The sequence below is a fragment of the Erithacus rubecula genome (genome assembly GCF_903797595.1).
Source record: "Erithacus rubecula genome assembly, chromosome: 1".
NCBI lineage: Eukaryota > Metazoa > Chordata > Aves > Passeriformes > Muscicapidae > Erithacus > Erithacus rubecula.
In genome coordinates, this window is record NC_136658.1 from 66,724,455 (window position 1) to 66,746,934 (window position 22,480).

At 35.8% G+C, this 22,480-nt stretch overlaps 1 protein-coding gene across 3 annotated transcripts in view; it reads left to right on the forward strand.

The window, feature by feature from the left end:
• DGKH (diacylglycerol kinase eta) overlaps positions 1–22,480 on the forward strand; it is a 150,670-nt gene that overhangs the window by 102,340 nt on the left and 25,850 nt on the right. For all 3 annotated transcript variants that reach the window (XM_079301762.1, XM_079301763.1, XM_079301764.1), the window contains 11 exons: positions 4,400–4,506; positions 5,585–5,710; positions 6,843–6,945; positions 8,641–8,803; positions 11,209–11,317; positions 11,622–11,761; positions 13,268–13,352; positions 15,681–15,766; positions 17,184–17,283; positions 18,492–18,765; positions 19,208–19,336. In XM_079301762.1, the coding sequence (XP_079157888.1) occupies positions 4,400–4,506; positions 5,585–5,710; positions 6,843–6,945; positions 8,641–8,803; positions 11,209–11,317; positions 11,622–11,761; positions 13,268–13,352; positions 15,681–15,766; positions 17,184–17,283; positions 18,492–18,765; positions 19,208–19,336 (1,422 nt within the window). The remainder of the gene's footprint in view (positions 1–4,399; positions 4,507–5,584; positions 5,711–6,842; positions 6,946–8,640; positions 8,804–11,208; positions 11,318–11,621; positions 11,762–13,267; positions 13,353–15,680; positions 15,767–17,183; positions 17,284–18,491; positions 18,766–19,207; positions 19,337–22,480) is intronic.

A 22,480-nucleotide genomic window follows, 5' to 3' on the forward strand; every position in this document is an offset into this window, starting at 1 on the left:
TGGGAATCCATTTATATCTATACTAAATTCAATTATTTGTGTGGTCATTGATCCTAAGCTACTCTATTATGCCTTGTATTGAAAAGCGTGAGAGACTCTTTCAGGAGATAATTGAGCTCTTCCTCCTTTTAATGGTTTGGGTTGCTGGCACACCAAGTTGACTTGAAAGTAGCTTAGAGTCTTTGGAGTCTGATTCTTGACTCCTAACTATAGGTAAAAATAAACCCACTGCTGATATCTTGCAGCTTTTGATATCTTGCAGCTTTAGCTGTCCTGTAATATTTTATTCTCTTAATATTGCTGTTTTCCAGCATCCCTGCACAACTGTTTTTTTTAAAGTCTGACAACAAATCAAACCTCATTTTTTTGGGAGATGATGGGTGACTTTTTTCTTCAGGGCACCTTCCATTCCAGCAGCCTTTGGCAAAGGTTGGCCAAATTAATTGAAGGCCACCCCAGAGATATTCTAAGTCTTGTGGAAACCAGTGTAGAAAAGGATGGTAGGTTAATGTCTTAGTTAGGTAAAAGACTAGTGTGAACTTGCACATTTTTAGAAGTCAAAGAATTGATATGTGTATCAATCTGAAGATGTAAGTTTCAACAAACCAGGCTTACAATACTGTTCTTCCCACACGTTCTTTCTTTTGTGTCTTGTCAAAAGATAATCTACTTTTCCAATGTTGTCTGTGTGTTGCGTTGCTCTAGCTAAAGGACTGATCTCTGCAATGTTCATCCTGTCTTTACTAGGACAGAGTAATTATGATCTCTGTGCCTTGCTTTAGAAATTATTCCAAATTAGTTGAATCAAGAAAGGGTTTTGGTTTTTATGCTCCTCAGAGTTTAGCTTCAATGTGGAATGTTTAGGTAAAGAAGCTTGAAGAATGACATATCATTGTCTAGAGAAACTTTTCCAGAGCTCTGTAACCTGTTACTCCATATCAATACTGCGTTTCTATTTATGTCACTGCCAGTGGAGCACTGCCTCTGAGATTATTCTCAGAAATTTTTTTTTTCATGTACAATTTTGTTTATCATGACAGAATCTTGATTGTTCAATCAAGTATAGGTAATAAGTGGGAAAACCTCTCTCTTAAACAACATTCTCCTGTGATGAATCGCACAATGTTGTAAGAACACTTTAGGATGATGAGATCAATCAGTAAGAAAATGCTGGGATTAAATTACCTCTGCAAATGCACTTTGTGCACTTTGTCTTTTTCCATTATGATTGTGGGGTTTTGCCCACAAAACCCTGTTGTTCTTACCCATTGCCCAGGGAATTGTACAGGCACCACTTGCATAGTCATTGTCTCTGATACTTCTGCCACGTTTTCTGCACAGTCTGGAGAGTGAATAGTGAATGAAGCAGCAAGAAAGAGAAGGGATGTTTGTTGTTAAAGAATGAAGGAGTAGTAGAAAACTATACTGTGGCTTTGTATCACATGTACCCTTCTGTGATGCTGGGGAAAATGTTTAAATAAGATTTTTGAACAAATAAATAGTTGTGCATTGTTTATAACTTGCAAACTGTATCACAGCCATGCTGTTTTCTGTAACTACAAAAATCAGTTGAAGCTGTTCTGAAGTCCCTGATGCTTTGAAGATACATTAATTGTCTTAATTGTAGTAATAGTATTACTGGGCATAACAACACCAATAATAACAATAATTTTAAAAGGCTGGGAAGAAATTAATACTGCTGGCTAAAAAGCAGTATCACATTAGCTTTCAGTCAATAAGGCAAATACCTGTTGACAATTATTATGAAGCAGAGTATGGTGCAACCCTACACTTACTGAGAACCATCCATTACATGCAGTGACTGAGGGTCCTGTTCTCTAACTGTGTATGGTTGTACTACCAAGGACAACACACCTGCATTCAGAAACTCTATTGAAATGTTAAGTTTCCTGAGTAATTTTTCTCATATATTATCTTTAATTGGCAAAGTAATGGCAGTTGATGTCTAGCCATATGTCTGCATATTTTCCAAAAGGCTTCAGCTATCAGACTGATTCATGAATGGGATTCAGTGTAATCTGAGACAAAAGAAGTTAGATCATAGTGGTAGCTACTACTGAGGTTTGATTTAAAGTTTTCCTTTCTTTGCTTGCAAGTTACATTTGTGTCTTAAGGTTATTGTTGTTGGTAATATTTAATGTTTAGACTAACATAAATTGTTTCATGATACTGAAGTTGCAGGGGTTGACCCACAGAGTCTAGTCTGAGATTTGGTTGGTAGGTTATTTATAGTAGTTACAAAAACATTACCTGTCACTTGGCATCTATAGAGTGGCTTGCTGCAACTCTTCAGAGCCTGGGATTGATTTTCTCATTGCCTTATTGAAAAAGAAACTAAATACAGGGTTCCTAAGATCAAATTCAATCATAGCTCAGTAGGGTTTGAGCATTCTATTACTTTGTAATTTTCTATTCCCCCTCCTCTCTGATTTGTTGTATTTTGATCTGTGTGGCAAAGCAAGTGCTTATCATTTATGAGTAGGGAGCTGAATTCAGTGGCATATCCTCTCTGAAACATTCAAATGCTTAAAACTGCTCATAGTCCATCAATTAAAAATACAGCCTTTATTTCTGTGCTTCTGTGAGACCTGGCTTCATTAGATGCTTGGAATCAGCTTAGGCTGGCAAACACACAGTATGATGCTGAGCTATTTAGAAAAAGCGAGTCTACCCTGTTTGTTAACAGTTATGGGATATTTGCACACTTTGAGTCTGTGTTGGTTTGCTCCAACAGGTCCGTGGCCTTCTTACGTTGGGGGCCATTGACTATTTGAGTGAATCCATAGGAGTACCATGGAGATGATCAGTGAGGAAAGGCTGAGAGAGTTGGGATTGTTCAGCCTGGAAAAAAGGCGGCTTTGGGGTGATGTAATTGCAGCCCACCAGTACCTGAAGGGAGCCTGCAAGAAATATGGAGAGATACTTTTTACAATGATATGTGGGGTCAGGGCAAGGGGTAATGGCTTCAAACTCAGAGTAGGTTGAGATTAGATAGTAGGAAAAACTTCTTTATTGTGATGATGGTGAGACACTGGTTGCCCAGAGAAATTGTGAGCACTCCATTCCCAGAAGTGCTCAAGGCCAGACTGGATGGAGGCCTGAGCAACATGGTCTAGTAAAAGATGTCCCAGTCTACTGCAGGGGGGACTGGAACTAAATGATCTTTAAATGTGTCTTTAAACCCAAATAATTCTATGATTCTATGAATGCTGCTTTTTGAAATGACTGGGGGAGTTACTGTAAAAGCAATGAAGCTTCTTTGTTTTCTTTCCTTCTCTTTCTAGAAAGTAAGAAAGTGAGAGCTGAGCACTTACTTTCACACATCTCCCAGAACAGTGAGGGTTGCTCTCAAATTCAGATGTTGCTTACATAGTCTCAATTCACTTTTTAAATTGATCTGGCAATGGATCAGTGGAATTAAAATGGGAAATTTATTATTCACAAGACATTTTGTGCTATGGCTTAATGTTTTTAAATGGTAGATAAGCGATGGGCCAAAGCCTTGATAATTTCCTGTCAAATATTTGTTTGAAAAGAGACTACTACTTCTGATCTGCTGGCTAGTTCTCATAAACCTTTAATGGTCTTTGCCAAAATAATTTATATAATGCACTCTAAATAGAATTACATCATGCACTTCCAGTAGAAGAAATACCCACAGTTTGGGTGTGTCAGTCTGTTTGGTCTTAGATATTATCATTAACTAGGCATATTAGTTGAGCTGAACAAAATTCAAATAGTTAGTAGGTTGTCAGAATGTCTGCCTAACTACACAACTTGTGCTGGGTATTCCAATTAGCAGACTTTTAATAAAGAATGCAGTAAAAAGTAAGGTTCTTCCTGATTTGATATAGGCTCTTGGGAAATTGTGTAATCCTCAGTGTCCTTAATAAAAATATCACCACATAAACCCTTCACTTTCTCATGTTCTCAGAAATACAGGCCCAGCATGGTGCTCCAAAAGCATCTTTTGAGCAAAGAAACAGAGCTCCTGAATCAAAATACTTTTGTATAACACTCTCCCATGACTTACTGCAGATTTAAGTCAGGTATCTGAGTCATATTACTGGAAGAATGGAAAAGGCAAACTCATAGTTAAAACTGTATTGTACTTTGCACCTGGAGAATGGGGACCCATGTGGATTTCAGGGCACACATAGCATGGGCTACAGCTAAGCAATTAAACCTGGTTTAGAGAGTTAAAGCTGGAGTGATTATGAACTGAATTTTCTTTTAGTTGTTTTGTGTCATGTGTGAAGCACTAAGTGACATATACTTGGCTATTTTATGTGATATCTGTGTTTAATGTTTTAAAATATGTGTATCATTGAAATACAGCAAATAACACAGGATATATGTGTTTATTTGTGTCTTGCAGTGTGTAAGTTTAAAGCACATAAACGATGTGCTGTCCGAGCAACAAATAACTGCAAATGGACTACATTAGCCTCAATTGGAAAAGACATCATTGAAGATGAAGATGGTGTAAGTACTGTTCATATTTACAGTATTTTCCAAATCTGTTTCTTAAAAAAAAAAAAAAGAGCCCAGAGGTATAGCTATGTGACCTGTTGAAGTTAATGGTAGGTGGCTATTTTTCTGAACACTGCTCAAAGATTATCATGGTATGTAGAACAAAAGTTGTATTCCTATCTCACAAGGCAAATCTAACAACTGTGGGCACGAGATTGTAGATGTATTAAAGGTTTTAAAGGTCACATGCAGAGAAACTCTGCAGCTGGAGAATTGCTCCCAGAAGCTCCTACTGCTCTTAAGGAAAGGTGTTATTTTACACTGTTACCATGCTATTTTGGCAATCTATTTTTTGTCCTCTTTACCTGGAGCAGTTCCCCAGGAAGACCGTTTGGAATTCACTAAATTGGGAGGCAATGAAAGCAGGAATTTTAAAATTTGCAAGAGAAACAACAAAAGCTTTTGAGAGGTTGATTGTGATAAATGGACTATTTTTACAAACACAGCTGTGTATGAACCACTAGTGGGAAGCTTCTTCCTAGAAGGCTGGTACTAAGTAGAACACCTTAGTGTCTTGAGTTGCCCATGGTATTAATGGGACAAAGAGTGCACTGAGTAAAGCTTTGCCCTGCATTTAGGACTGCTTTATAGATCTATGACTTACCAAACATGGTGAGTGGGTAAGTGAAGTGAGAGGAATTCTGCTGTCCTGCCTTTTTTAATGAATTTTAGGTATTTTTAACTGGTTTGTGTCTTGTAGTCAACATAACCAAGTGGGAACTTGTTTGTATGATGGGGTCTCTGGATTTAACTGCCCCCTTGTGTTATGGTTAGTTGCTACCATGAGTGAGACAAGTCTCCCTTCGTTAGATGTCATGTTTTCTGCCTAGCATGTGGAACAACAGAGTAATCCATTCATTGCTGTTGCCTTCTGAGTGTCAGTGCCCCTTATCCTGGCTGACCATCATGCCTGCTCCTTTGATGAAAGAGTACAGCTGTGAGAAATAGTTTAAATCCACCTGTATTTGAGGGACACAAGCCTTTGATTTCTGTTTCTAGGTATTTAACTCCAATGTCTCCTTCTCCACAGATAGCTATGCCTCACCAATGGTTAGAGGGAAACCTGCCTGTCAGTGCCAAATGCGCAGTCTGTGACAAGACTTGTGGCAGTGTTCTACGCCTGCAGGATTGGAAGTGCCTTTGGTGTAAAGCTATGGTAGGTGCACTGAACCACAGCCAAGCATCCTGCAGTTTGACAGCTTTATTGCTTGCCATTCTTTTGTTTTGTCATTTCACAGCCTGCTTTTGGATTAAGTAGGAGCAGGCAGCTTCTGCAAACTCAGGTCTCTTTAGCATTCAGAATTTCAGATGACTATCCTACTTGCACAGTTAATTTTTAATACACCCCCAGATGCAGCTTTTCTTTAATAGGTGTTGTCATCCAATGTGTTTTCTCTGCTTTCTTCTAGCTGTTAAATGAATGTTCAGGTGCCTGTTCCTTATGCCTAATGATCATATGTTACTTGTATTTTTTATTGTAGCTATTGCTCTATTAATATTTTAGTAATATTTTATATTAATATTTATTAATATTAATGTAGAAGCATGTTTCTTACTGCAAAATATTGACTTTCTTTTCTTCAGGGCAATCTGTAGGTTGCTGATTGAAATTCTCTACCTCAGTACTGCTGTTTCCCCAATATATGGTTTTCTCTTTTTGTCTAAAAAGATGGATTTCTTATGCAAGTCAGCAGTTTATTTATTGTTGAAGCTTCTGGCATAAAGGTGTCTAAGGCTGTGTGTGCAAGCAGTAGGAAATGATTGGCATCTCCAGAGGTGACTTGAAATTTAGGTGAAATGCGGCCCCCTCTGCGTGTGCCTGTCTTTCCAATATCTCTGGTAGAGACCTTTACAATACTGAGTTCATGGGACCCAACTTTGGGAGATGGATCTTGCTTGGTAGGTGTGCTGATTTTAATGCAAATATGTCTTCCAGTGGACTAGGCAAGTACAGAGCTATTGTTTTGCCTGCTGCCACCAGCACAGATGCTGGGTGCTTGCTTTTTTCTTCCTTGTGGGTGGGGACAAGTGATTCCCTTTCAAGGATGATTCTTATCTGCTATAGGGGTAGCTGAAGTTCTCCAAAATAATGTTTTGTTGAATTAGTTACAAGGCTCTGTGGTTGAACATTTAGGTTATTTTCCTAGTCTCATGCCTTTTCCCTCTACACCTAAATGTTATATACCAGTCCATTTTTTGTTACATAGATAGCATAGTATCCCATAGTATTAGTTGCATTTTCCCCTTGAAATTCTGCTGAAGGAGAGTAATTTTTGTTTCTTTTGTAGGTTCACACGGCCTGTAAAGATCTGTACCCTCGTAAATGTCCACTTGGCCAATGTAAGGTATCGATCATCCCTCCAACAGCACTAAACAGTATAGACTCCGATGGTACGTAGTCCTGTAGGGTGTTCAGTGCTACCTCTGGACTTCCAGTGCCTATTGAGATCCATGCAAACAAACAAGGCTAAAATCCTTCTGCTGAGCAGGTGAATGCAGTCTGCAATTTTAGAGAGAAGTATAATTTTCTGTGTAGGCTTTTAGAGAAGTATTAAACTGTAATTTTTTTTAAAGTTGCCCCAGCAGAAATTTTCTTCCATTTAACTTATGACCCTTAGAAACATTTCAAGTGAATGATCAGAGTTCTCAGATGAAGTGAGCTGATGCCTGCCTGGCATATACCACTCCTTCTGTGGGTTTTCAAATTTTGGATAATTTTGCGTTATGCAGAGGTAAGCTAGCTGAACAGCTCAGATCTATCAACTACTTTATCAGGCTTAAGAGAGGAATTGCTTCCATAGCTTCTCTAATTTATTTCTTTTAAATATGGGCAGTGCAAAAGTCCTGCAACGCACAGATAAAAACCCAGCAAATGCTCAGAACTCCAAAATGATTTTTCATGGTTCAGGATAGAGACACATCAACAGTGAGAGACTGCACTTCAAGGCAGAGAATGGATTTAAAAAGAAGTATAACAAAATCTTAATTGCTTTAATTTTATAGTTTGTGTTGATGGCAAAGTAGACCAACAACTTGAATGCAATTCAATGAACTTTGTTACATGAAGTTAGTAAAAGTGATTGAGTATGCTGTATATATTCACTCTATTTATTTGCTGTGTGGTGTCTTAGGCATCATGCTGTCATTTATTACTCATGCCAGGAAGATTGTTCAATATGTGAAATTAGTTTTCTTGGTGTTTAAATTAATTAATCAAACCTTATTTGAAACGAGACATTATGATAATGTGGAATTAAATTAGCATGCCTTAATGAAATTTTTTATTTGTAGCTTTAGTATTTTTTTAGCAATCGAAAACAACATAATCATTTTAATACTACCGGAGACAAATGTCAAAACCTATACGTGTGATGTCTGATTTTGAAGTGTTGCTGGGAAGCCATTACCTCTATGGACCAGTCACATTAGTGACAACAGTGTCCATTAGTGCTTCTGACTAAGGACCTTACAGAGAGCCTGCGGTAATTAGTTAAGATCTGCACTGGCTTTAATAAGTTTTGAATCACAGCTGAACGTCTTCTGTTGCTCAGTGATTCTGTTATACTTAATAGTTTAACCTCAGTCTGAAAACAAGGCTCTTACGCCAAGCCTCACCTGGGAGAACTGAGTACAAGTCACTTTTAAAATCTGTGAGTACTCTTAAAAAGCTGATACAGACATGGATGATCCAGTTCAACCCAGTAAAGTTAAAGCATAATAAGATTGAAAACCAAACACTTGTAATTGAAATAGATATTCAATTATATGATAATAATATGTGAAAATGAGATTTAAGAAGCATTCTAAAAAGTTAATAGCAGTTGAAAAACAATAAAGCTATTGTCTTCAGGATTTTACTAAATCTAGGCACTGAAATACCAGAAACAAACAAACAAAAATAACTGGTAAATCTTGTGCAATTATGTTTTCCTTGCAGGACTAATACTCAGTTTAGCACTTAATTATGCATGATAAAATGTACTCCTTTTGTCCTTCATCCCTATCTTCCTCTTTCCCATGATTTCTTTTTGTGTTGTTCATTTTAGGAAGCCTTATTTATTTCATTCTTTCTAACTATGTTTACAGGTTTCTGGAAAGCCACATGCCCGCCATCCTGTGCCAGTCCTCTTTTAGTTTTTGTTAACTCAAAGAGTGGAGACAATCAGGGAGTAAAGTTTCTTCGTCGATTCAAACAGTCGTTAAATCCAGCTCAGGTCTTCGATTTAATGAATGGAGGACCTCACTTAGGGTAATGACCTTGGAAATCTTGAGCAAGCCTTTCCACAAGGGAATTAGGTGCAAAGTATAGTGTTGTGTTCCCCTTGTTTTATAGCGTTTTATCTCCTTGTTGCTATAATTCTATCACCAATATCTACTCTGACTTCCTCATTAAAATCTAAGAGACAGCAGAATTTAAAGATAAATTCCGGTGCGTGAAGGGATTGTAGGATAACATTTTCGTTCTAGAAAAGCTCAAAAATTCAAAACCAAATGCTCTTGGCTAGCTTTGACTACTATTAACTGGTAAGGCTCAAAACTGCTACAAATGTTCAGATGTTTTCCTGTATCACAGGGACTTTGATTTTACCTTTCTGAACAGTTGCCCAGGTGCTTTTCTTCATTTCACGTGCATAATTCAAATATTCCTCTGATCTTTTTGTGTGCAGCTATGGAAGGAAGCTATTGTATGAATGTGCTCTGCATCTTTTAAAATTCTGAACACAAATGTCAGTAGGGGGGTCTGCAGTGGGTAATTTGCAATTACATGAAAAATTTTTCATCTGAAAAGTATATCCAAAATATTGTTTATGCAGCATATGCAAATAGTCAAGAAAATTACTAGCCCACAGAATTTGGAGCAATAACAAAATTAAAACCATCAGGCATTTCTCCCCAAAATCTAAGGCTTGATTGTTGGAGAGATAGGGATGAAATTTACATAGTGATGGCCACAACTCAAGCGTCTTTGCACATTTATGAAGATTAAATTCGTGCCCACATTTCCATTGCCTCAGTCAATTCCACTCAGGTATAGTGATGTGGTTAAATGGCCTAATAGTATCAATTACAGCAACTAGAAGTACTAATTTTTGTACTCTAAAGATATGGAATTATACTTAATGATAAAAAGTAGATAAAGCAAATCCACAAAAATTCAGTTCAAGCAGTGCATAAGTAATACAAATATAATTTACTACAGTTGTAGATTATAATAATTAGTACTGTGTTATAATCATCTCATATTTACTCTTTGAGTTGTAATATTCTTTTCATTATAAACCTGACAATCTGAGCTTAATCTAAGTAATTTTTAGCTAGCATTTTGTACATGTAATTAGAATTACATTTGTCTTAACTGATTAGACAGTCTTTAAAAGGAGACAGTCTGAAAAATATATTTTCAAGTTCTCTTCCTTCATATAGCTCTACCATGGCTGAGGTGGCTCACTTTGATGTTGCACAGAAATTGCAGTTCATATTGGGTGCTTTTACTCCCAAAGTGTTTACAAGGAGAGGTCCTTAGCAGTTACTCTATTCGGTCACATTGATGTCTTCTTTTGTTCTAGTTGATCTAAAAAGCAGAGGTACATTGTATGAGACAGTGTATTTCTAGGGGTTTTCTCCTTTTTCTAGGCATAGGATAAATTGCTCTGGTATGAACATTTTTTCCCCTTAAATATCCTTTTCTTTTGTTTTGAGTAGGTATGTGCCCCTCATATTCAAGTAGCATTATTTTCTCAAGAAAAAATAAAAATTCTTCAAAAAATTGTGATCTTGAAATTTTGCTTTTTAGAAATGATTCAGAAAATACACATATTCTGGAAAATAACATGCATTAAAAATAAATATTTTTGTTGCTGGTGTTTAAAGTTTTTATAATTCTCATTTAAAAAAAAATATTTATTTATTTTTAGTTTATGTTTCTGTTGTTTTTACCTCTTGGCTGTTTCTTCACATCTCATTTCCCTTTCCTTCTATGTTTCACCTTTCTGCATTTTCTGTCTCTCTTGTCTTCCTTTTCTGTACTGTCCAAATGTTGTATTCTGGAGGTGTTAAAAGTCAGAGAATAGGAGGAATAGCAATAGAAAGCAAAAGCAGCATATGGATTTAAGGATATAATATGAAATACTTGTATTATTTGTGTTATATTGTTGTGATCACCTTTTGTTTGTGAATTGCTCTCAATGGTCCTTACATTTAGTTAGCCCTACACCAACAAAAGCCCACTCATACTGTGAAGCACATCCTGTCATTGTGTCTTAACCTCTTTTTGTGAAAAGTCCCCACTAGTGCATTATGCTTCTGGCTGAAGTGAGAAGCATGGAGCAGTTGCAATTTTATCACTTATTTTTCTTTTTTTTTAATATTAATAAAATCAATAAAATCAGACTTCTAAAATCCTGAAAACAATATCAAGGGATTTTTTAAAATAATAACTTGGCATGTTATTTATCAGAAATGTCAGTGTAAGTGGAATATACAGCGACAGATGGGCTGCAGATAGGTTAATTAAGTAGATGGTTGTATCCCCATACCCCACAACAATAAAAGGATCATAAAAATGCTGTGCACAATATTTTCCTGTAACAATTGCTAATGAATGTCACTGATCTCTTGCTAATGGATGTAACTAGCTCTGCTTTTTCTCTGCAGTTTGCGGTTATTCCAGAAGTTTGACAACTTCAGGATTCTTGTGTGCGGTGGCGATGGAAGTGTGGGTTGGGTCTTGTCAGAAATTGATAAGCTCAGCTTGCACAAGCAGGCAAGTGTGCATATTTACTTTCCTTGCCTAGACTGACTAGGTGTAATTTTGTGTGCTTACCTTTCCCTTGATTTGGTTGTTTGTTATATCTCTGTGTACGGGATAAACTCAGTAGTTATGATTTAATGAAAGTTTTCACTGTTATAAACAGGACTAGTTGTAGCAAAATAGCAAAATTTAACTTACAGGCTTTAGACATAAGCTATGAAATTAAGATTTGTTGATTGAAATAACAAGCATTTGTAGCCACTTATATTTTCTTTCTAGTTTGCAACAGTAGATTTGTTCCTGTGTTGTGTTTCAGTGTCAGTTAGGAGTGTTACCCCTTGGTACTGGAAATGACCTTGCTCGTGTCCTTGGCTGGGGAGGATCCTGTGATGATGATACACAACTTCCTCAGATTTTGGAAAAGCTAGAACGAGCCAGCACAAAAATGTTAGACAGGTAAACCTAAATGTGTATATACATCGCTTACTATGGGATTAAAATTTTATTTATTTGGGTTTCTGATGGCCTAAAATTCATCTTGGAGACTTGGTGTTCAGTGGATTTTTTTTTTTTTTTTTACTTCATGAAAGAATTTGTAATGGGGACAGCTCTTTAGCCTTCTTTTTAAACTAAAGAGTCAGAGGGATGAGTGGTTGATGGAACTGGGAAGTGTGCTTTCCAAATATGTTCAAAAGTTGACAGCTTCTTGCAAGTTGTGAGCATTAAGAAATGACGTAGACTCAAAACTGATTTGAACAATTTTAGGGACTCCATGCATGCTGATTAAACACCATTAATGGTAGCACCTTTAGTTAGAAAACACCTGAGTTCTCTGTCCCTGGATGTGGGGAAAACTCACCTTGTGTGCTTTCATCCTTTCCCAAGGCATCAGCTGTTGACAAGATACTGGGTTAATTGTTTCCATAACCAATATTTCTGTTTGAGGCATTTTTTTAGTAAAAAACCTGATATATTCCCCCTCGTTGTTTCATGTCATTTTCATCCATAAAAGAAAGCAGCAATCTCCATAAAAAAAAAAAAAAAAAAAAAAAAAATCTGTGATGACGATGGTCATGCTGTTCCAATCTAGCTCTGGAAGTTTTTGAGAGAAGTATTTCTTACACTATTCCTTTCTCTCCATGAGTGTTTCTCTTCTTGCTCTAGTTAAAACACTCAAATGTCATCATAAGGGATTTTACTTTAAGTTATTTTTATGAAATAAAGGAGCCTTTTTTATTTTACTCCTTTCTGCAGACTACTTGACTGCTTTACAACAAAGTATGTAGAAAAAATGCTTATTACTGATCTTAAGATTCTGAAAAATTTGTAGATTAAATCATGTTTCTCTTATCTGTAGTGAAAAAATGCTCTGTTTTATTTTTTGGTCTAATTTCAGTATACTTGCTCCCAAGGCTCATCTGCAGTGATTACTTGTTCTTTTCAACAGGCTTTGAAGGGTGTTGTAGCTATTAGTGGTTTCATACTATCTATTCTGTCAAATGCTGTCTTGTACCAGACAAAAAAAATACATATATGTCAAGGAAGACACTTCATCATTTGCTTTGTTTTCCTGCCTGCCTCCTCTAGTTGAGATGGAAAGCTAATGTCACTTCAAAGATTTTTCTTTAGGAAGATGTCTAGTTTCCTTTTACTTCTGCAGTATGTTTGCACAAATTCTTTTATAATGTGAATGTTTTTTCCAGAAAATCTTTGTCTATATTGAATGCCTCATGATTTTTTCACAAATGAGACTGATAATTTAATCACTAAAAAGTAGTCTAAGCAATAAAACAGATTATTAGCTTTAATCTCAATTATTTCACTCATATAGTTTACAACTTCAAGTTAAGCTCCTTTTTTTTTAATACATAGCTATTCTGTGGTGTGACAATGAATTTGATTTTTGTTAATGTAGTAGAGAGAGTATAAAACTAACAGTCTGGATACTTATGTTTCTTTTAGGTGGAGTATAATGTCATATGAACTGAAATTACCAGCAAAGCCTTCCATTCTTCCTGTGACTGCAGAAGAGTCAGAGGAGTGCCAGGTGCACTTTTACTTTTGTTTTGTTGTTTCAAGTACTTAACTTGAAGCTTCTGGGATGACAATAGGCATAATTGAAGCATTTGTGTGAAAAGCAGATGTTTTGTGATCTGCTAACTGAACTGAATTAAGACCTTTTCTTGCTGTGTATCTCAAGTAAGGTTTACAGTTCTGTATTATTTGCCTAGAAGGAATGCAGGTAAGGAGTTTCTAGCAAATCTGTCTGAAAAATTTCTCCCTGAATATATATATGTATATTTTTATATGTATTAGAAAGTATATTTATATAGCATGTTGGATAAGAATGTAGTCTAGTGTCATATGTAATATAATAATACAATATATTTTAGATAATTCTTATATATGAGTGTATATTATATATAGTTTTGTATATAATTGTGTAATTTAGTTACTGTATCATAATATATATGCTATGATAATATACATAAATATTAAAAAAACTTTTTTTAAATATATATAAAAGCAAATATCTGCTATGTTGAGTTTGGATTAAACATTGAAAAAAAGCCCCCAGCATTATGGAGGCAAGGATTGCATTCCTAAAGAAAGACTGAAGCATTTTGCAGCTTGAGTTTTATCAGGTGAAATCACTAGACTTTCTCTTTGTTCTTGAGAGAGCTCAAAATCCTAAGCATCATCAAAGAAAAGCTTAGTTTGTCTTCCAGACTAGATTGTGCTTGTACCAGCTGATGAAGTTTCAATTTTGAGAGAAGGAGATGCTTTAATCAAATTAATTGGCACCAAAAGTCTGACTAAAAATGAGAAAATAATATATTCCCAAGAAACTTAATGCATATCAACTGTATCTCAAAAGTACTTGAGAAGCAGTAATTAATCAGCAGTCTCTTGAACAATTTAATAATTCAGGCTCTTTTAATTGGCAAGGAGGTTATAACCTTTGATGGATTGCTGGATATAGAGATGCAAGAAGGCTGGGATTTTGAGGGAGTTGCTTTGCACACAGCTCTGCTTCTGGTGTCAGCAATGCAGATCAAGCTTTATTGCCTCTAATTTTTCAAGACAGTTAAAATTTTCAAGGGTATCTTCATCATAATTTTGTTCTAGCTATTTCTGGCCTTGAAACTTTTTTTTAGCCCTTTCTGAAAATGGAAGGAACTGCTTGCTCATATAAAACTTTTTTAGAAAATGTATTCTATAGTCTATATTGCCTGCCATTACTTGAATTGGACAGCCATTTGCCTTTGAGTACACTATTCAATCTCTATTTTAATGTTTTTTTTTACATTGTTGACTGAGGCTATTTCAGAAAAAATAATTATTACCTTATAGTAGGTGTTGGATTATACCACTGTTTGAAAATGAAAGTATATATTTGATTCTTTTTCCCCTTCCTTCCTCCTGCAGTTTCAGGACATTAATTCCACTTGGCTTCCAGAAATCTTGTACTGATGCTTGAAAAACTGTAATTCATTCTTACAGATCAGATGTTTGTTTTGTTTTCTCCTTTGAAATGAAAACTGATTCAGTGTCAGAGTCCTACATTGAAGGCTGGGTTTTAGGAGAAAAAACTGAAGTGGTATATCTGCCTGCTCAAAATCAAACACAAAAGTATGCTAAGAGATTTCAATTGATTCTTAAAGGGAGCTGTCAGAACTGCATTCATTTTTAGCTTTGGACTCAAAATTTTGTTAGAATTTTCTTTTAAAATTGAGGTCTGGATCCAGAGCTATGTTAAGATAGGATGTAGTGTATGAGGATGCATCTTTGATCCAGTCCAAATTTTCCTAGTATTTTGTAACTTGTAATTTTTAATGTTCTTGTAAAGACTAAGCCATAAATGGTTTGCTCCTTGAGAACTGGTTTTGATAACATTATGTCAGTTTGGCAGCTGTTGTCAGTTGTGGCTCTTGAGAAGTGGGAGCCCACCTGACAATAAAGTGAAAATTCCAGATTATAACTGCAAACTTTTGATTTATTCTTATTAAGCAATTTGTCTGAGGAAAGCCTTGCTTATATTAGAAGTAAAATATATTAGATTATAATACTGTAGGTTGTTATAAATCTGAGAAGTCTTTTCTGCCTCCCAGACTGATTTTAGCCTAGAAATAACTTGCTGTTTTCTCTACAGGAGAAAAAGAACTGTGGACAAAGTTCTCAGATGCAAACTTCATATATTAAAAATCTGGTACATAAAATAAAGTATGCATGTAGAATCTTTGTTGCCAGACACTTGGCCTTGTTTTAGATAAGAAATGAAAATCCTGCTATTTTTGAGGTGTTTAAACTCACTACTTGGTATTAAACTGCTGGACTGTATGGAAATTGGAGTCTCTTTTCTCTTTGTTTTCAGATATCCGCTTATGAAGATTCAGTTGCTGCTCATCTTGCAAAAATTCTCAATTCTGATCAGCATTCAGTTGTCATATCATCTGCCAAGTGAGTCAATCAATTTTATGTACAACGTGGGGAATAAATTTGCTGTGTAACATCATCACCATAATAGCATTCTGTCTAAGCCTGATTTTCTTATGGATGGCCAACTGGCTTGGCTTAATATATCTTGATTTACATCTTTTAGAGTGGATGTTATTTTCTACAAAATTTTTAGATGATACAGTTGTAATGGATGGCTTAATACTAAATTAAAAAAAAATAATCACACAAGATCTATATAAAATTATGTTAAATCATTCTAAATCAGTGCATGGCTTAAATATGGAACTTACTCTTACTAATGCAAAGATGTGATCTACTTCACACTGCATTTCTTCCAGCTATTTTTTGTAATGTATATGTTTAGAGGGCAAGCAATTTCACCGGTGTGAAGCAGAACTTTAGCTTATGTAGCTTTGTTGTAGGCCTGTCTATATCAGTTCAATCAATAGTGGTCTACAACATTAATGGGATTTTTTTCCCCTAACTGAAATTCTTTGAAATGAGAGAAATTTGGCAAATCATGGATATCATCGGGAATCTGCATATACCTTCTCTATGAAAAAAATCTTGTTTTGCAATATGCAAAAGAGCAGTCATAGAATCTTTTAGAATATATCTGAATATCATTACATCTTTTTTTTATCGTAAAAGCAAGTTAACAATTTGTTTTTTAAACTATACATAGCACATATGGAAGATTAAACTGCAGGATATTATTAACTCCAGATTCTAAATTGGTTCTGTACCTTGTTAAATCTGTTTAATTTCTGTCAGAAAAATGTCAACCAAATGAACAGGACTAAGCAATTATCCTCCCCTCATTAGTAAGGTTGCTGTCTGTCTGCAGTGCAGGTAACAAGAACCACGTATTTTTCTGATTTACACAGTGAAAATTCTTTGCAACCACTGTAGTTTCCACAGATAAGCTTCAGGGTCGGTTCAAAAGCACAAGCTGGACTGTGGGATGTGTGTGGCCATATGTTTTCATCTAAGAAGTGCTGCTCTAAAGTCAGTAGATTTTCTCCATGGTTTTAAAGCTCCAGCTTTGCATGGGATTTTGCATGACTGTGTTTGTAAGTTACCAAAGTCAATACAAATTTGCTAAGTCCTCTCCTAGGGAAGGTGTACAAGCAGGGGAGTGGATAAAATCAGTCATGTTTATTTCAGATAAGAGGCTGAGATACGGTGTATGCCAAAGCTTAAGTGAAAGAGTTTTTGTTTTAAATCTTATCCCTTCAATTTTGGAAGCTATGGGAAAGAGTGCTATCTGATTTGCAAGTATGATCACTGCTTCAGTTTCCAACATGAAGGATTTATCCAGTGTCCATATAAATAAATTGCCATGAGAATTTAATATTCAAAAGAAATCTATTTTATTTCATTTGATTTCTTCCCTCTCCTTTCTTTTTATTTGAAGAATATTATGTGAAACTGTAAAGGACTTTGTTGCCAAAATAGGGAAGACTTATGAAAAACCGATGGAAAATGCAGAGGAAGCTGATGCCATGGCCCTTAAAGTAAGACTACAACTGCATTCAGGTTTAAAGTTGTTGGGTTCTTAAAGTTAATAGCTCATGGATGTTTAATTTTTACATTTCTCTAGAATGCCCAGCTTGGCTTTCATTTCAACCAGTGACTTCAAAAGTCTTCTCTTCTTATTGCATAGAGTTAATTATTTCAAAACCATCTTTAAACTCTGGGATCTCTTTAAAGTGTTTATACTTTCTTCATAAAGGATAAAGTTCATGGTAGCATACATAGAGATAAAAGGATTTTTTTTTTTTGCATTAGTTATACTTCCAGGGATTAAGTTAGCTACAGGAAAATGGGATAATGAAGAGTATGCTGCAAGAATGAAGGGGACACAGACCACAATTTTAAAACTAGTGGTTTACACTGCAAAATGTAGAGATCATGTTGCAAAGACTTTGGGAAAGAAAACAACAGAGGGATTAGGTATGCAACACAAAATTTACATGAGCTGAAAAGAAAAGAAGGAAGCAAAATCCTCGACAATCCCAGAGTCAGAAAATGTACTTGCTAAGTGGCAATTTGTGGTTCATGTTTCTATCCGGTGCACATTTCAGAAAATTAGTTTTTCTTTTTAACTGTTTCAAGGCCAAAGAGTGTTTTCTTTCCCTTAGGCACAGAAAATCCTTTCTTTTCCTATGTACCTAGAGAGAACAATTGCTAAGTGTTGGGGAGAGGCATTTGACAGTGTCTGATTCTGGCTTGATCTACTTGCTCTGTGACTACTCACTTGCCTAAATGTACAGCTGTATTGCAAAAAAACCCCATGTGTCTCAGCCTAAAAGCTGATAGATGCCTCTCAAATTTGGGGTACTGAACACCCATGTATGGACAAACCTCAGATGGTTTTCTGTGCTGTGAGTCATTGGGAGTAGGGTAGGATGTAATCAATAGTTACAGGACAGGCTGAGTTAAGCATGGAATGGTATTTGGATCTAAGTGCAGGGGATTTGTATCATAATTGCTGTAATCTGTTTGAGTGTCACAGGGTCTGCAACCAGCCCATGCAGACCTACTTATAGTCTGATATTCTGAAACACTGAACCACAGTTTGGTTTTTACATGAGGAATTACACAGACACTAAAGACACCTACAGTTTCAAGTATAGTCTGGTACTTTATTTCCTGAAAATATTCACATGTTTGCTGTTTAATTTTTTTTTAATGTGTGTGTGTCTTTCCCACTTTGTCTTAGTGTTCAGAGTTAAATGAAAAACTGGACCTATTGCTCCAGGCTCTCCACACAGAAGCCCAGGCTGCTCCCATTCTCCCAGGCATTGCTCCCCCCATTGTGGAAGAAGAACCAGAGGAGTTTTCAAGTGAAGAATCCTTGTCTGAAAGCAAAGAGCAATTAGCAGAATGTGTCTCAAAGTCTTCCCAGAAGCTCTTCAAACCAAGGGAACAGTTAATGCTCCGAGCAAACAGCTTGAAGAAAGCTGTGAGGCAGATCATTGAACAAGCAGAAAAAGGTGCACATCAGCAACATTTTGATCCAGAGTGGTAGAATAGGATAGGATAATGATGTTTGCTTGTCTAACTGGAATAAGTTTTCATTATAAAATTTTATTTCTATATTCTTATATAGATAAAATTATGTGCATATTACAAGCTGCAAGAAAAAAGATACAGCTTGTTTGAATGTTGATGACTCTGCAGGTGTGAGTACTTATGTATGTATGTGTGTGCATATATAAAAGTGCATTTCTTTTAACTATTACCTCCACAAAATAAATGTTTCTGACAGCAAATCTTTATGAACTGTTAAAGAACTGACCGACTCTTTCACTGAATTGACAATAGATTCTTTTGTTGATATTTTAAAACAAAAAAGCTACCAAAAAAAGTGCTTATTTTGATGTATGCAGTTTTTCTTTAGAATCCTTGAAATTTTGTCTTTTCTCTTAATAACAGTTGTGGATGAGCAGAATGCTCATAGTGAAGAACAAGTAAATCAGTCTCCAGTAGAATACAGCAAAGAATTGTATGAATCCAAAGAAGAGGAAAAAGAGGAAGATACAAAGGAACTTGAGTCTCCATCAAGTGAGTAAATTAAGAATATAATAGAAATATTTCATCTCCTTATAGTTGTATTTGGAGTATAATTGGTTCCATAATTAAAAATGCTAGCATCCTGTTGAACTGGAAACTACTCACAAATTCTGATAGATTTGAATAAATAAAAGTTAATGGAAAAATGAGGAAAATAATAGATTAGTCTTTTGGAATGTATTTACAAAGCTGAGAAGACACTTGCTGAATTTAATCCAGTGTTTACACTCACCTTTCTACATGAACCTGAGCAAAAACTAGAGCCTAGGTGATGGTGGCAATAGCATGTCTCAGTTGTAGACTGAGATTCTCAAGCTACATAGAAATTTTAGGAAAGCTGCTTCTTAGCAGTGGAAATTTCAGTCTTTTCCATATTATCAAAATAGACAGTGAAGCACTGCTGGTGAGATCTGTGAGTCACAGAGAAACAGTGGTAGCTGGTAGGCAGCAAAGACTGTCCACTAGATCCTTGGTGAGCAACTTCTTGGGGCTAAAGGAGAAAATTATTTTGGGATTTGTATCTCCTTTTTTCACCCTAATTCACACTAAAATGCTCAAAAGTTGTTGTCACAAGGCTCTGCTCTGAAGCTGGTGCCTGTGTTTGTAGCTCCTACTTTGGAAACAAGACATAGGGCTGTTGGAGCTTCTGTTGACCCAGGATCTCATGTTTTTTCCAGCAATACATCAGGTTTTCTCCAGTGATTGCCTCTTCACTGGTCCCTCTTATTTTTTCTTGGTTATAGGAATCAATGCACGTTGGTTATCCCTTTTCAATAGTAGCTCATAGGGGATGCTGGCCCTACAGATGATTGGATCCCACTGCCCTAACTGTATAATAAAGATATACAGGTCTAGAAATTTATTGAACCCCTTGTTTCTTGATGGTATAATTTCTGCATCTAGTGGGGAGCTGAATTATATTCATGTGTGTGGAATAGAGTTCATATTAATGCTGTTAGTGGATGACAGATGTTTAGGGACAAAGCATGAAACATGAATTCAATTATCTGCACCAGGGCTCTGTTGTTTTTATCAGAGCATTCACAGCAAAAGTTTATCTTTATTGCAGTTATTGCCATGAGTCTCATCTGTCAAATAAAGAGCAGCTGCTCTGATGATTTTCCTATTTAATACAACTGCCCTAATTCACAAGTACATAGAGAATAGATTGTGTGAACAGTCTTGTGAATTTTTCAGTAGTATTATGAAAAATGAATGTTAGTTTTGTTCTGAGTATTATATTTTACCCTCTGAGGATCTTCCTGGTCATTTGATGGAGATAATGTTTTTCCATATGTTAACACCATCATCTAAATATTTAATTACTTTTGTTAGATATCACTTGCCATTTTTATTCCTTGTTATTTTTTACATTATTATTACAGTGTTTTTGTCTTGCATAGATGCAAATCAATGTGTTGTATTGCTACTATGCAATGTTGTAGCATTTTGTGAAAACTGCTATGGCTGTTATGCAGGTGTGAAAGTCTGAAGGAGCTGTTAGTTCTTTTGGTCGAACCTTTCATATAAAACATCCCAGAAAAATTTGCCCACTTTTTTTTTGTCCTGTGTATAATAATTTCTGTTTGACTTCAGCAAGTCATCCAGAAAGGTGTGCAATCTTACTCTAGGTATACAAGAATGTAGACACTTTGCCATTCCATTTACAGTTCTATGTTAGATTGTCATCACTTAAAAAAAAAAAAAAGAAAAATCCTGGCCCGAAGAGAGCACAATGTCTAAACCTTTGTTTTAGTTATTCCTTTTGTCTCAAGATTTTCCCATTCAACATTTTCTTTGCATTAGTATCTTCATAGAGTGCACCCATGTTACTCTAAGGCTAAGTTATTATTAACATGACCTGGTTTGTCCCACTGGCAGCCACTGAAAAGGAAGCATTCTATAATTCCCACCACAAACCTGATGTTTCCCTGCTGTTGTCTTGGTGCTAGTCCTACTGATTCTATTTTTGCTGGATTAGTTTTCATGTTTTGAGAGGAAGAATCAGATTATCTTGAAATAATTTCATTTTTTTGTTCTGAGCTTCCTCAGATGGTCAAGATTGCAATTGTCTTAAGCTGAAATAGTTTTAACATGTGAGATAATTTGGAGCAGAGATAGCCAAGAAGTGTCTGTGACCATCTGTTGTGCGAGAGTTTTCTACATGCACATGGAAATGCTATAACAAAGCATTTGGTAATACCCAAACTTTTTTTCCTTGGGGCACCAGTTTCTGGGTATGTCTGATGGGGCTGATTTACACAGAGATTAACTTCACCAGGCTGAATCAGGCACTTGCATATTTCCTCAGGCTGCATGAAACAAGTTCTGCCAGGAAAGTAAATTACAGCACCCAAGGTCAGCCCTCTGCCTTGATTCTTCTTCATCACCTCCAGAGGCAGCCAAAGGGTAACTGGGCTCGCTGAGCTACCAGTTACTCTGTGAATATCTTCTCTTTCCCCTTGATTTTCTTCCCTTTCCTTTTCCTAAGCCTTTTTCAATAACAGTTACATCAGCGCATTAATATCTGTCAAGGTTTTGATGATCCATCATCCGGAGAATTTTAATAAATAAGTTAATTATTTGGGAAATTGCTGGTTTGTCTGTTTTCGGAGGTATTCTGTGAAAAATTATTATGGAAAACTGATTCCCCCCCACAGTCTCTCTAAATCAGAAGGCAAAGGTGAATGGCTTTTTCCCTGCCCTTGCAGTTTTCAGTTTGGCTGTAAATAAAGCTGTCAGAGTTTTCTCTGATTTTTCTTCAGAATCTGTTGCAGGCATGGGCCTGTTTTAGCTGCTTAAAGAAAATAATGTAGGTGTTGATGAGATAGATATTCTACCTACAGGCCATGGAACTGCCTATATTAAAATGGTTATAAATTATAATATACTGTGTGATATGTGCATATTTATAAGTAAACATAGATGAAATTTAATTATTTCAGTAATATGTTTATCAGGAGCTTACTGCAGTGTTAAATACTGTTGCATTTTAAGGTGTATATGATAGATTTTATTAACATATTTACATTTAATACTTAAAATACTTTTGCTGATAGCTTGAAGTATAAGTTGGGAATTAATGTTTAGTGCCATGTACACTTGGTCATCTTAATTGGTGTTTGTCCCTTGATC